General features: G+C 41.0%; 1 protein-coding gene across 1 annotated transcript; it reads right to left on the bottom strand.

Annotated features, from left to right (window-relative positions):
• Positions 1-406: 406 nt before the first annotated feature.
• On the bottom strand, positions 407-16,240 carry LOC117749114 (melanopsin-A-like). The gene is made up of 11 exons (XM_034559329.1): positions 16,118-16,240; positions 12,503-12,639; positions 12,198-12,331; positions 10,059-10,262; positions 7,323-7,494; positions 6,731-6,892; positions 5,138-5,245; positions 3,558-3,723; positions 3,251-3,439; positions 1,198-1,287; positions 407-529 (listed from the first exon to the last, which is right to left on the bottom strand). Exons 1-11 carry the CDS (start codon positions 16,238-16,240, stop codon positions 407-409), a joined length of 1,608 nt encoding a protein of 535 aa, XP_034415220.1.
• Between the last annotated feature and the right edge of the window lie 421 nt (positions 16,241-16,661).

The raw sequence follows: 16,661 nt of genomic DNA on the forward strand, positions 1-16,661 counted from the left end.
TAAAATAATATGACAATTATTTAAAATGTTATTGATACCCAAGCTTAGAGATTTAACTTTTCACATTGTGTTTTTAAGGTTTGTTCTTTGCCTCCAGCTCTGAGGAAAACCATCTCCAACCACCATGATATGTTAGAAAAAGTGTATATGTGCTAATACGAACACATGCATTTAAATTAACTGGGCATTCACACTCACATACTCACACTCTGTACGCAAAAAAATAATAATAAAGCACATGCTCTGGTTTTTAGTTACCATAACTGTTCTCGCAAACAGCATGCTGGTCCAGAAAAGTCCCATGGAAGAAAATACGAAAATATAAAGAAAATACTCACACACACACATGCACACACACGGTTGTTGCACTTTGGTCCACCTGTTTACGGCCTGCAGACTGGCTAAATCAAGGGGGTACTTGGTTGCCAGGGAAACCTTGGGGGCTATACAGTATAGACGGGCTGGATACGGAGGTTACAATGAAGGACGTCGTTGTCCTCGGCCTAGACTCTTCCGTCACGTTGTCCGGCTGTGTAGGAAGAGGAAGCGAGAGAGAGAGAGAGAGGGAGATGTTCATTGATGTTATTGTGATTGAGACTCCACATGTCAAACGTGAATAGGCGGCTGGATAGAAATTACAGTGGGATGGAGGTTAAGGAAGAGCTGCCTCAAGATGTAGTTTTATGGGATGTTCTGTGCAGAACTATCTTTTGGCGAAAGAAGTGACTTATGAAGTCATTGCTAAGAAATATACCAGACAACCCCCCGTAATTAATTACTGAGCTTGACTGGTCCTGGTGTGTCTAAGTTCCCAGTCTGTGTACTAAGCTAAGCTATCCGGCTGCTGGCTACTAGCAACCGGATAAAACACAGGTTGAGAAAACCTGCAATCCTTCTTTTAGACTTTTATACATGCACGTCAATTAAGTAAAATTGTATGTAATTGGCTCTAGTTTTTGGTGTTCTGGCTTTTTTTGCTCATAAGCAGCATAAAAGATTTATGCATTACAAATCAGAAAAGGTGAGGGAGTTTATCTTACTGACAGACTGGAGTTCTACTAAACTCAGACAGTAGTTATTACTATGCAAAATTATGAATGATTTCTTTTTTGTGGGATTGGCTGATTTTCTTGATCCAAACAACCGATGCCACATCTAGTGCACAGAGCGGGAGGTTGACGATCAGTGGACTCTTACAGTAGCAGGAAGACGACTGATTGGCTTCAGGCTGATGATGTCCGACATGGAGATGTCCTCCGACATGATGTCTTCGGGCTCCGTCAGCATCTGAACAGTACGCACATGAACAGTACGCAAATAAACACAGCCATTTAGTGTTGGAAATGATCAAAAGATCTTGTGTACTATTTGACCCTCTAAGACACATTCTCACTCAAACAGAGTGGCTCCAGATCAGGACTTGAACAGGGACTCTTTAATAAAAGAGCAGCTCTCTTTGAAAGTATGCCAGGATGTTTCTTTCTATAAAGTTAGCTATAAAGTAACCGGATTAGCATTAGCACTGAAAATGGAGGCACCAACAATCTCAAGGTTTTCTTAAAACCCACCGTGTTGTAAAAGGAATTAAAAGGAATTATTAAAGGAATAGTGTGACATTTTGTGAAATCCGTCCTACCAGCAACTCTAAACATGGAGATTTGTCATCACTGTAAGGTTGCCTGGCAACAAACAAGATATGACGTGTTAATTAGAGAGCTAAAGTATAGGTTGTACTTAGTAGGTAAACACTGATTATAAACAAAAGTAAAAGTGTATATCCTCTCCTCTGTGCTGGGATCAAATTAGATGGAGGTCAGAGACTCAACAATCAGCCGTCTTCATCTGCAACAAGTGCGGAAGGTTGAAATAGGAGTTTGTGTAATGCAAGCTGTGGATTAAGTCTGAAACTCCCAGATTATTGGATTAGTCTTTGTACCCTGCGTAATGGAGTCCTGCATGGCAGCATGCCTATACAGTCTGTGTGTATGTGTACATGTGGGTTACTTGTGATTTTTCTGTGAACTAAGATGATTACAGAGAGATGGAAATGCTCCATATATTGTTTGCCCCACATAGAACCACCTGTCACTGTCCATCGGCCTGACTGCTTGATGCTTACGACGACTCAAACATTCACCAGGAAGCACTGTTCTTATGAAAAGTGTTGGGCTTCACCAAGCCTCACATACACACATTGAAATGCAAACAATTATCTTTCAAGCAAATAGGAATCTGTTTTTTCCATTCTTTAAAAGCTTAAACCTCACATAATAACGGGGGTAATAATAATCACTTTAATTCAGTTTTGTATATAATATAAAAATGTAATCCCTTTTTTTTAATACAACCTAGTATCTTTCCTATTGGCTATCCACTACACACTTAATTGCTGAAATTCCACTTGGTACAATAACTAAGCCCAATACTAAGGACAAAAGTGATGATTCAAGTCTGTGAATGAGCCAGTGATTGGGAGGCATGCATGAAAGAGCTGCTGCCTATCAGCAGATGAAAATGAGACTTCAGTGCTCTGCATTCATTATTATGTCTAGAAGTTCAAGATAACCATTTGTGTGACTCATCCAAAAGGCTTCATCTCGGACATCATCGACGTGACGTCACTCAAAGGTAACGTGGGTGGTTACGCCGTCGCCACCTTGGCTAATCCAAAAATGGGAAAACAGATGGACTTTTCCATATAATTAAAATGGGTGAGTGATGTGAAAATTGTGAATCACGAAGGGGCAAATTTGCCATAGAGACCAAAACCGTTGCAAAGGGAAAAGATGTACATTTATTTATATATGCTTTAAATTTGGGCATTGAATCATGGAAGTCTAAGGGGAACGTCACGCTTTTGGCGCCAGCCACAAGTGGCCATTTGAGGAACTGCAGTTTTTGGCACTTCCACGTTCGCTTCATATCTCAGCACCTGGAGTTGCTTCTTGGTTCTGACTCACTGCCTGGGAGTCAAAGGTATTGAACCTGTGGACACAAGAGTCTTTAGTCCACCTGGCTGTCATGTGAGACTCATTAGAGTCACGTGAATCAAGGTGAGAATGGGTCTTTAACGGCCCGGGATGGGATGCTAGTTAGGACAGCGTTGTTACGGTCGGGCTATGCTTGAAAAGAGGTCGGCATTCCTCATGTTGCACCTGGTTGTTCACATGAAAAGTGAGAGAAATAGTTGTATGTGTAAATGTAAGTATAGCAGTATGATACTTGTTAGTGTATGTAACCCAATACTCACTGTGATCTTTGAGAGTTGACATATGGTCGGGCCAGTGGGGTTGTGGGCGACGGTTCTCTCAAACTCTCCCTTGTCGCCTCTCACTTTCGTCCTCTGGCTGGCATGGCGCATCTGTTTAACATCAACGGACAGCTGACGAGTGGCGGGCGTCCGAGACGAGCAGTCCTCCTCCGTGTCTGAGAAGTGGGCCTGCGAGGCGAGACAAAAATCACACACACAGGAATAAAATCAGCAAACATATTTATAAGCACGTGTCATTGGAAGTGTAAGACATAGACATACCAGATTAGATATGAGGTACACTCACTGATTCGCTCTCAGACTGGGAGGAGTTGCGGGCCTTGCCTTTGCTCTCCGTTTGGCTGGTGAGGGTTGAATGGCGCGTGGAATAGAAACTGCTGCTGGTTAAACGGTCTCTGCCGGTAACACACAGCAACACCCCGAGGTAGGGAATATACCTGCCAAGTGCTGACCTGGGGGGGGGATGGAGAGACATATTAAAATCTATAATTGAACCCATTTTATTATATGATAGTGAAGTTAAGGACCCCTTGACATTCCTGGATGCCGAGCTGAATTTTATCTTTAATTAGGATTTCAATAAGAGTATTCTCTCTGGCAAGAATATATATATATATATATATATATATATATATATATATATATATATATATATATATAATTACTATGGGGATTATAACTAACGTTGTTGCACGGGTTCAGACACTAAACAGCCTGATCACGTACAAGACATCCTTCTGGTGTTGAGAATCTGACAGTGAACTATAAATTAATTAACCCTTAAGTGTCAAGAATAAACAAATCAGAGCGACCAACTTATAGCCAAAGAAAAGGACACCGTCCTACAGCGCTATTTATTAGGGGCAGGTGGGACTAACTTAAATAATGAAAACAAATTCAACTCTTGCTTGACATTGCCATTCATTCTTTTTTCGAGGAGAGGTAAAAGCATTGCATGTATTTGCTGTGCTTAGCCAACGACTAAGCTGGCCTTGTGGTGGTGAACAGATCAGTTCTGGCTGGCACATGATGATGCGCTTCAGTATCCCAGTCCTTTGTTTGGCAGAGCAGCCTCTCCGTGTATGCCATGAACATTTTCTACGATTGCCTGAGGATCCCGATGATGGGTATCACCCGTTTCGATGAGCCAGTCTGCCACTCACTGGTCAATACCTCATACGATGAAATGTCTATGCTGAGGTCAATCTTAGAGCCAAAAGTGCCACTGACACCAAAACCTGGGCATCGACAACAAATACTCAAAACAATCTTCTTATGTGCTGATTCGGCGACAACTTCTGGGGCTGAAAAGTGAAGCCAACGTGGAAGTGCTTTATACTTGCATTCTTTCAAATGGCCATCAGGGGGCGGCACCTCTGGTTGTAAAAAGAAGTCCGAAACTAGAAGAGATAGTTTTTAGTCTTCTTCAATACACCACGATTTTCATTTAGTAAATTATGGTCCCATTTAGAGTAAAATAAACCATAAAGCAGGGTACGCTTTACGATGTGTGATCTTGTGATTATGGACTGTTGTGCTGCGTTCACACCAAACTCGCGACCGGATCCCATGCAAAGTCAATGCGCAGGCGCGTTTAGATCCGAAAAGGGGGCGTGGCTTATGCGTATGTGGATTGACTTTGCATGGGATCTGTTTCGCGTGAAAAATTCGCGCCACGTTTGGTGTGAACGCAGCATTAGACTAAGCCCTAGCTGTTGAGACTGGTGGACACAGTCCAACCTGGCAACACAGAGAAAAAACCCAGTTCTGCAAAAACAAATAGAGAAAGATCCGGACACACCACAATTAAATTAAATTAAAATAAATATTTGTTCATGAAACTCAGCACTTCAGTGTGCAACCTACCTGTATTTGGGATGTGTGATGGCATATATGATGGGGTTGTGGATCGCAGAGGCTTTGGCGATCACAGCGGGAACAGAGTTCATATACGGAGTCAACAAATCAGCGTACCTGTGAGACACAGGAGAGAGGTTGGAAAATGAGAGACACATTCCTGGGAATAGAGCAGTGGTGGGTGTGGACTAGTGTAGAGACACAGGAGTGGGTCACACAATCACACCCACGGTCATGTAATTGTTCAAAGATCCCATAACATGTGTATTGAACTTATAATATTGTATTTGTTCTACGTTTACGCTGCATCAGTCAGGGCCCCAAGTCATTAAAGAACAATACATCCTATCAAATCAAAATACTACAAATAATACCTTGTTCGTTTACAATTACTTTGATGTCCGGAGCCTCTGCTTCAAAACTCATCAAATTAGGGCAGCAATGTTACCGTGTCATATGAACTTTAAGGCCCATTAAAGTATTTTTTTTTACATTTTGGAACATGCATTGTTTTACTCAAATTCTCAAAGCTTTGGTTTTATTTGGCCAGGTTATCATAGCTGTATCTCAGACGTATATTAAATTGAAAATATATATTTAAAAAACTATAAAGCAATAAGATACAGTACTTGTCTAGTTGCCCATTCTCAATCAAGAATGTGAAAAAAAACCAAATACACAATATTCCAATTTGCTTACTTGACATTCCCAATACTCATTTTTGTACCTCATAAAATATATTTTTTTTGTCTGATATCTCAGTATGTCAGTTTCGATACATTCCCTTATGATAACTAAAATGAGGTCTGTATGTAATTCAGAGAAACATGGATACTGCTGTTGAACTTTTGAAATTCATACTTGGAAAACTGCCAGCGGCAACCAGCTGTACACACATCACGTCATATTAGCACCTTATGGAGTTGATATGGGATAAACTTGTAGGCAAACGGTTGTTTATTTACACCTCCAGCATATATGGAGCAACACTGGCTTTCATTTGTGTTTTCTAGCTACCACGTACGTGTCCCCTGTGAACAGCTGTGGGTCGGACAATAAAACAATGAGCTGAAGCTCACGATAAAGCTCTGTTAAGCTAATTGGATAATTCTCTGTAGGTTCATCACTACAGGCGACCCCTTCACATTGCCAAATTGTTTTCACATTGTCATTTAATACATTCCTATTATGAAAATGATAGCTTTAACTAAGACATGATATGTTTCTAGAGCATGTATAATAACATCCATCCATCCATCCATTATCACCCGCTTATCCGGGGTCGGGTCGCGGTGGCAGCAGGTTCAGCAGGCCGACCCAGGCTTCCCTCTCACCCGCAGCACTTTCCAGCTCATTCTGGGGGATCCCGAGGCGTTCCAAGGCCAGCCGGGAGATATAATCCCTCCAGCGTGTCCTCGGTCTCCCCCACATATTCAACCCTAAACTATACTGCTTTATTATAGTGAACAATGGACGATCGCCTGTTTTCAGTTCTTATTGAGATGTTTTGACATCAGCACGCAGGCACACACACACGCACTCACGCACAGACATACACACACACACACACACACACACACACACACACACACACACACATACCCAGCGAATGCAGTGAGGGCTGCACAGGAGTAAGGGGCCCAGGAGATGACAAAGAGCAGGATGACGATGAGTGCAATCTTTGCCATCTTCCATTCAGTCTTCATCTTATGGAACCTCTTTGCTGAGTCTCTGGTTCCTCCACAGTTGATCTTTGTTATTGCTCTGTCAAACACAGACACACTCAACATAGTTATTATGAAACCTTATTTTCTTTTGCCTTTGGTTTCTTTTAAGATAATTTGTAATGTTAGATCAAATTTGTCATTTCAAGATCTTTTGCTTTCAGAGGGAAATTTGTCTTCTAATTTCTCTTTTCACTTCTATTATTTTGACAGCTCAGTTAATTGACTTCAACATGTGTTGTACTCAGGCGCACACAAGCAATTGGCCTGAGACGCACAGGCAGTATGAGTTCAGGTTGAGCGAGACATCAGAGGAAATCGATAAAGAAACCCTGACACACAGTTAATCAATAAGACATCAGTACACAACACCCATGTCTTTATCGATGCATGTGGGGGTGCGTGTTGCAAGAGTGAGCACACAAACAGTGTGTGTGTGTGTGTGTGTGTGTGTGTGTGCATGTACCAACCGCGTTGTGTGACGGATGGCTCTGAAGATGCAGCAGTAGCTGAAGATGATGATGAAGAGAGGGATGAAGAAGACGAAGGTAAAGAGCAGCATGGTGTAGGAACGGACAGACGGGGTAAACGTCATGTAGTCCCAGGAACAAGACGTCATCAGACCCTCTGGGACATAAGCACCTGTGGGAGAGAAACACATACGTTCGGGATTCCAGTCAGAAAATTCTCTTTTTTATAACTTCCAGCGTCTTCTCAATCTGAAAGACCTTGAACTCCCTCTAATTGTACCTCTTTTGACAGTCCAGTTGTCAGTAGATTGCTTGTTTAATTGTTCTAATTCAATTCTCATCATCTTTCTTCTTATCAGATTTGGATCCCACGAGCTGTGAAGTGATTTAGGGTTGTACTTATATTTTTGTATAAGTTGTGTTTTATCATTTTTTTTGTAATTAATTTTTATCTTACACAGAGCTTTGACATCATATCCGACGAATAATGTCAGCAAATTCAATTAAACTACAGACTTTACTTATCCCATGTGATTGCACCGGCAGGAAACAGACGTTTGTGTGTCCCTAGGTTATATTATTCCAGAGTGAATAGGGCTTCAGAAGAGATGATCCATACCACTCTCACATCTGTCTGTTAAATATGAAGCCACAGCCAAAATAAGGTTTGATTAGCAGAGAATGAAGACTGGAACCAGAACAATACAGCAATACAGACTTTGTCCAAAAGAAGAAAAAAAATCTACCTACACCAACCACTCTGGAGCACAATAAACACGGAGTAAAGTGACAAGTTTTTATTGCTGCAGTCTCCATTATTAGGATTCACTGTGCCTGGCAAAGAAATAGTCCCGCACCGACAGTAAACCACTTAAAACGACACCTTGGTGGTTTTACACTTCCGTTTTTAAACCTATCAAAGAGACAAAATGTAACGTGTTAGTGAGCTTTAGAAGCACATTTTCGTTGGTTATTTTAAGCAGATGGAATGTGGAGAGACTACTTTTCTGTTCATGGAAGCAATTAAATATTGATAGAAAGTATTTCATTATATTCTGTTGAAAGTTGAAATATTGTCGTGCGGGTGGAAGAAGGAGAGCCATTAGGATTAATTTTCTTGGGTCTATTGAATGCCTCTACCAAATGTTAAGGCAGTGTATCCAGTGATTGTTGAAATATGTCACTGAATAAAAGAGTTGGACCATCAGACTGACTAACTGATATTACCGTCCTACAGGCATGCAGCATTGCTAATATACAGATACATAGTGATATAACTGCTAGTTTGACGATTCTCTTATATGTAACGGCATCTGTCAAGGTCAGAGAAAGCAGGAGGAGGTCTCTGCGGTTGTTTCTGCTTTGGAAACTAACACTTGTAGTGGTTGGTATTCACGCCACAGGCTTCTTCTATTGGACTGCATCTTTCATTTCACACAAAGTCCACAAAGAAAATAGAAAACACACACACACTCTCTCACAGACACACACACACAAAACGACAGAACTTTATCTCCACACCAGAGCACAACTAACCACACACAAACACACTAAACACTTTTTAAATATCACATGGAAGGAAGCCATAAATCATTTTTATTGCATGTTGTGTTAAGTTGTTGTGCTAGTTGAGGCTCCAAAACCACAAGAGAATCTTTTGTGGAAAAATGCAGGGTGACAGAATTTCTACAAGGGCAAAAAGTTGTGTAATTTTAATATACAATACATCCAACCTTCTAAACTTGTCGTCCAATCTTTCTGTTTTGTGGAAGCAAACTCTCGTACTCTCTCAAATGGAGAACTCGTGGTATAATTGGCTTTGCACACATGAATGCAATCCCTTATAGAGACAGAGCACATTAAATGGCTAAATACTATTAACACGAAAATCTTAGTTGTAACACTATGTAGGAATACATTGACATACAATTTTGAGTCATTACTGTAAATCAAATTATTTAAGTTAATCTTCTCTGATGCAACATATTACACTATATATTATCATATGCACTGGATTTTACAAAAGTTGTGAAGCCCATTTGTAGACACCAGGTGTGGTATGTCAGGGCAGTTTTAAATTGTTTTGATTAAGAATTCTATTTTCATTCCTTTGACCTGTGGAGTTCCCCAGGGCTCTATACTCGGTCCTTTGCTGTTCTCGGTCTGCATGCTGCCACTCACTTGCATTATATGCAGACACAACACTGATTCATTTTCATGCAGCTGACTCTCAGTTGAACCTTTTCTTGATTGTCAAAATCTTCAGCAACTTGACGGCCTATATACATGTTGTACACTTAGGCACATTAGTGTGTGAATTTAATTACAGTTCCAAATACCTACTGTTTGGTTGTCTCCATTAATGTATGCCCGGTTTGGGCTCCTTTCAGTGAAAATATTATGAGAAGGAAACGCTGTTTCCCTTTTAGTTCAACAGTTCAGTACACAGTGTCACGACACAGGATTTAATAGTAAAGTGTTTTAATCTTGGGAATCTAGGGATTTTTTATCAATTAATTTATTTAATTTTAAATGTTGTTGGCATATTTACAGAAGGCAACGTCAGATCTATTTGAGATAGTAGTACAACTTTCAGCAGGAATTTGAGACACTGACGCAAATGAAAACAGTGAGAGAGAAGTATTAAGACAGAGCTCAAAAAACATAATTCCTTATAGGATTCCCACTGATCAACAGTGACTCAACTTTCAGGACTCTGTGTGCAGTTGTACTCACTCCAGCCAAAGAAGGGGGGAAGGCTCCATCCTACGGAGTAGACCCAGGCAGCAGCCAGGATGCCCAGGGCTTTCCTGCGAGACATCGCGCCAAGGGAGGCCAGAGGCTTGGTGATCACCACATACCGGTCCACCGCAATAACCATCAGTGTCATCATACTGCAGATACCAAACAGGGCTCCGCAGAAGGCATAGATTTCACAACCTGGAGGAAGGGAAGTGAAAGAAGGAGTAAGGAAAGGAAAACACATGTTTGACCCTAACCTAACTCTACAACTCAGTTCTATGGAGGGTTTTGGATCCATATGGTTAATTTCTGTGCTGTTTTGTCCATCTCACTGCCATATGAGATTTTTGTTTTTATTCTCCAAGAATCTAATAATACATAACACGTGCAACAAACAGGCTTCATTATTCATTTTAAGCAGATTGTAATGGAAGTATTTACATGCAAAAGTGTCGAAACTCAAACAAATACCGCTCGGACAGTTGAATATCACAGCGCCTGTACGGCCGTCGTCCTGGCTTTGTGTTTGACAGCCCTGGTTAAGTTACTGATGCGTTCAAGATTGGCTCCAAAGGAACAGACGGCGTTTTCAAAAATAACAAGTATATGTAAAACATCTCAGAAATGAATAGGTTGTTTAAAAAGGTCCTGCAATGAGTTGTCAGGAGCAAATATGTTTAGGAAGCACTTGCATTTCCATTCACCTGATTTAATGTTTCAATTTTCACATGAAAAAGCACATTTTATTTACAAAACTGTACACTTTGCTGAAGTGGAAAATGTGGTGCATCAATAAAAAAGTGCAGACTTAGGGCATAAAATATGAAGAATGTGTCCTAAATATGTTTTAAAGAGACAAAAACATCTGTATATATCATCTGCATGGAGCTATGGGCTGATTGTAATGCTCCTCAAATCATGAAACAAACATTTATCCAGTGTTTGTCATTCTTTAATTATTTTATGTCGTGCCCTTCTGTGATGGCAGCAACTTGAGGATTAGCACCACCAACCGATTCATCTAAATGCACATAACTCCTAATGTGCACTAAATTGCATCTTTTTCTGCAAGTTTTCTGGAAATTTGGTTAAGATTTGGTTACAATTTGGGAACTTGAACAATTTTTTAATTTAAATGGCAATGGAAAATACAGCTTATTACACACAAAGAAACAAAATACAATGTAGGCTCACATTCTGAATGTTTATTCATTGGATCTGCATCGTGGGGGCAATTCTGCACTTCATTTCTGGGGTTCTCTTGTTTTAATTTATTGGTACTAAAACCAAAGCAGATGCTCATTCAAGTCATTAGAACTCATCCTTTCTGAGAAATGAATACATCTCGTAAAACAAATGTGATCCAGCAATTATCGAAAGTTGTGTGGCTCGAACTGGTGGTGTTTTTAGGAGTTCTAGTAAAACAGGATGAATAAACACAAATAAAGGCAAAGCACAGTAGGCTTTTGATTTATTATTTGAATACCCCATTCATCCCTGCCTTTTCTTTTTATCTACATCTCTATGTGTGTGTGTCTTTTAAAAAGGATAGGCAGAGGGATAGGTAACCTTTGCAGGTAACCACCTTTGAGAGCTGAGCTCCAGATTTAACAGCGATGTGCTGTCTTCATCAAGGTCAGGACAACTCCTGAAGGAAAATACAGCACTCCGACTATCAGTGTTTGATCAGTGGAGTGTGGAGCCTCTCTTTGCCATCTCCCAATAGGTTACATGCTGATGTATAATGCACATGCACCCACTCTCCAAAGGCAAAAGAAAACACACTACCAACATGCATTCTTGCTTGCTCTTTGTGGTCGATGGAATTTGGATACTGGATGCTGCACAAAAGGGTGATAGATGATGTCAGGTTAGTGTGTGCAGAACGTTAATTGAATTGTAGGTCACATTCAAAAAGGTAGTGGGCCAATTAGGTGCCTGTGGAATTTAGAGTGGGTGTCCATGATTGTAATGATATGTGCACGTGTGTGTGTGTGTGGTGCATGCACCTGTAAAAGGAAGTGTATAACATCATTAGATTGTGTTCATGTTGTCTTTTGTATCAGGTACTCTGCAGCACTTTAAACTACAAATGTAAAATCATATGTAATACAGTTGTTGTGCGTGTGTTACCTTTCTTTCCAAAGATCCATCGTTTGTGCATGCTGTTGATGAAGAAGGTTGGTGTCTGAGTAAAACACATGAGGAAGTCTGTGACTGCCAGGTTAATAATAAAAATATTGGATGGTGTCCGCAAGCTCCGGCTCCTGCAAAGACACATACAAATATTGTCATTAATATTGACCTATGTATAATCTCGTTATAGGAGTTATTATCACAGACACATAACAAACACATTTGCTGAACATATTTATTGAAAGAAGCTCATTCAAAATGACAGTATACAGTATATATATATGTATAAAAATAAAAGGCACCTGCAGAAAGCATATATAACTAAGAAGTTTCCCAGCATGCCTGTGATGCCCACGACCAGGATGACAACCCCGATGGTGTAGTGAGCGTGATCTGGGACGTCAACCGTTGGAAATATGTGGTTTGGAACCACAGAGCCCTAGCAACAGGAACACAGAAGGAACGGATTAATGTGGACTTCAGGCTGCTTTCCACACAACTCATAACTCATACATTTCTGACCTCTCTTGGAGAACAGTATAATGGAACGGCACTCAAAGTGGTTCCCATTTGTAAACTCTGAGTAAATGCATCTACCCCAACTTCACGAAGAAGCAGTTTGTAGCGTACAGTCAATGGTAAACCATCAACTCAAACTTTACCAGCAACGTAAGGTGCATTTGCCTGTATTTAATTGAAGTAACACTGTCATATAGTAAAACAAGTTCTGCATGTAAATTGATGTCCAGATATGTTGCCATGATATTAAGGAAGCTGTTTACGACAAAACACAAAAGACCACAGTACAAGTGTTACATTCCCTGAGCATCAACTGTAAAAGTGATGATTACACGTACAGTATACTACATTAGATCTTAGCTCTGCTGATTGACAGTTAGTAATGTGCAAAGAAGCGGAGCAATGAAGACCGAAAGCTACTAAACGCGCATAAAAAGCAGTGCAGAAAAAATGCAAAAAGACTTGAATTGTTTCTTGTTACATCCTAAAAGCTGACTTCATTACAATATGACATTTTCAATTGACAGCTGCACCTCAGAACACACAGCTCCACTGGAGAATTCATTTCATCGTGACATGACACAAACGCACACAACTCCTTTGATTAATCCTGGCTGCCGTATTTAAGTGTGCATGTCTGTGCTTGTTCAGCAGTCCTACTTTCTGCAGATGCTCCTGTCACTAAAAAGGACGACATGTGATATAGTGAACAGTGATGGAGTGCTCATTTAAGCAAATGAGGGAGAAGGAAGTGCAGGAAGGGAGAGGTGATACGGAGATGTGGAATGTATAAATACACTTAGATCCCGTGTGACATGTGATCACATTTAAGGTCTCCCCCTCGCTCCCCGCTTCATTCTTTTTCACATCCCTCCTTCTCTCCTTGATGGATCTCTTTCTCATCTCCGCTATCGCCGCTGATTCCTGAACAGTCAGCTCCCCCCCTGTCACTTCTGTTCCTCCGTTTCGTAAATCACTCATTTTCTTTCCTCTTGCTTGCTCTCATTTCCTGTCCAGCCGCGCGAGGACATATTAATGCAGATTACACGGCAGAGAGGAAGGAGAGGCACGATGAGCGGCACGTCTCCTTAAAGATGGTAAAAGAAAGTGGGTGGTAATATCTCTCTACGCAGCATAGATGTATGACTCAAACTTCCAATCTGAATTTAAAAAAACATGCATGCACAAACAGCAGTAACAGCTGCACCTGTGTTGTGAAGCTTACAAACATATGCACTGTAATTGACTTTTATATGCAACATATGTGCACCAGGCAAGACAAATTCAATACATACTTCTAGTAATGCTCATAATCAGTGCAGATAATTGTATTTTCATTAGAAACATGTCACATTACAACAGACAGCCGCGGGATAATGTGACGAAGCCTCAACAGTGAATGAAGAGCTTCTTCACTTGCATGTAACGAACGGTGATAATTCAATATTTAAAAATGGAAACTGAGGATTCAATCTGATTGGCTTACAGGTATCCAATCATTTCACTTTTAAATCTCTTCAGGTGGTTATTCGCCGCGTTCCATCCATTGCAATTGTCAAACGCGAATCAGGTATTATCCATTACTTATCGTCTGTCTGGATGCATATTGTAATAATATATGTCTTAACTAAATTGGTTGTGAATTGTTTGGGTTTTAAATCAAAAGGAATATTTATTTTGACGTCAAATAAAACAATGGAACACAGTTACTTAAAAAATGATTGAGTGAGTCTGCATGGCATCAATATTGGAAAATATATGGATTTCTGCCATATCAATATGTTCTTCTTTTAATAAAAAAGTACAAGATGATGGAACCAAATTGCTTATTAGGATATGGGCTGAATATTGGTTCCCAGTTGACAAAGTATTAGCAGTGGGAAATAGATGAAGTATCGAGTTTTAATGTTATACTCTTTGTTTTGTTTGCACAATTAAAACCATATTGTCTTCCAAATTAATCAGTATTTTACTAATTTAATTTTCATCAGGTTTCATCAAACTGAATACGTAAAGGTCAAAAAACAACATCAAAGGAACTATTGATGAACGCTGCATTAACTGCACACGTGATCATCTGCCTCTGAATCTACCGCAAAGCGTTACTCGGCAGGTGAGTGGTTATCCGCAACTTCAGAGGCGAACTCATTTGTTTCCCAGCTAACAACTGCAGAGCGGTCGAAGGACAGTGTCACACACACACACACGCACACACACACGCACACGCACACACACACACGCACACACACGCACACACACACACACACGCACACACGCACACAATTGGACCCTTATTCTTAAAATCATTTGAGATTGTAGATTCGATGATCAAGAGTGAAAAAGCAAAACAAACGGCGGTAAAAGGAAACAAAGGCTCCTGAGAGAAACACTTGTAAAGACTTTTAAATTAAAACCACACTTATCGCAGAGTGGGAGGTCTCAGGGGAAGCTGCCCTCGGGCACTGCTTCGCTATCAGCTTTCCCTGCACTGCCACCAGGAAGGCCAGACCTTACCACTAATACCTTGTGTACTTTATTGTCATGCTCTATATTATACGTATACAGTTTAGAGGTGGATACACCACTGTATTTTTTTACACATCTGTATAAAGGAATTCCCTGAAGGCTTTAATCCCACTCTCCGACAGAGAGATGAGTCCATGAGAAACATTCTCAACACACTGATTGTGGTAAATTAAGATTAAAACACAAAGCATATGCATTTTTTACGAGATTATTAGAGCACACATTGGGATTAAACTCATCTATATAAACGCCATTTAGTGCAACACAACGTTCCAAAAGGCACTTCTGTGCACAAACAAGTCCTCTGTGCTACCGGAATGTTGATATAATTAAGATAATATGAACTGGAACATAAACTCGTGAGTCATTTTATGAACAAGTCTGCAACATAAACTCGTGAATGTCCTTTTTGACACGCGCACAGATTTAGTTAATAAAAAAAATAAATAAAAAAAAAGCCTTTCACCACAGAGGGGAACATATTTTCAGCAGCTTTTTAAAATCATTTCCTACAAGCTGTGGAAACCCTCGAGTTGACGGGAGTTGCGCTCTTCACGTCTGCGCTCATTCAGCTCCGGCGGTGAATGAACGGAGCGCAGACGCGCACGGAGAGGGTGGCGCGATCCCGTCATTCACAGAGTTAACATCAAGCTCACTCACGCCTCCCTCATGCGGCATCGCTCACATGATACGGCGGAGGAAGGAACACGGCAACAAAACACACATCTGCCCGTTTTTTCCAGATGTGGCGCGCTGCATTTGGGTGCTCTGGGTCGGATTGTGTTGCGGTTACGCGGCGCTGCGGCGCACAGAAGCTCTCCGGTCACAACACAAACACACGACTACAAGAAGAGGGGGTGGAGGGTACTCACAGCTGGTGTGACAGGAGACATTCCCATCAGCCGGTGCGGACCGATGGTGCTGATGTTCCAGGGTGCCGGCGTGGTCGGGTCCGATGTGGGGACCCCTGGTCCAATCAGGAGCCTAGAATCCATTGGTTGACGAAAAGCGCTTGTGTGTGGGTTAGAAGTGGTCCAGAAAGCTGCAGGGTCTTTTAGAGGTGGTTTAAGTGGCCAGTCATCATCGCCACCCTGCTCTCTTACCCCACTCTGACGGGGCTACTGGGAGTACAGCAGCTGTGGAGGGGTGGGAAAGAAGTGCTCTCTGTCTCTCGTCCAATCTCTGCTCCGGGGATGCCTTTGAGTGTGTCATGTGCGCGTGTGCTTAATTGGAAATGTTTCTGTTTGTTTGTTTAACTTCGAGGAATCAATGGAGCAGTTGTTCATTTCATATCAATACTCCCTTTTCTGTGTTCCTATACTCTCTCCATAGACATAAGGAACATCATGAAAGACTTCACGCATTCAAAACAATATGTCTTGTTGTCCTCTTGTGCAGCAGCAGAGAACAACATGT

This window comes from Cyclopterus lumpus, chromosome 19 (genome assembly GCF_009769545.1).
Source record: "Cyclopterus lumpus isolate fCycLum1 chromosome 19, fCycLum1.pri, whole genome shotgun sequence".
Classification (NCBI taxonomy): domain Eukaryota; kingdom Metazoa; phylum Chordata; class Actinopteri; order Perciformes; family Cyclopteridae; genus Cyclopterus; species Cyclopterus lumpus.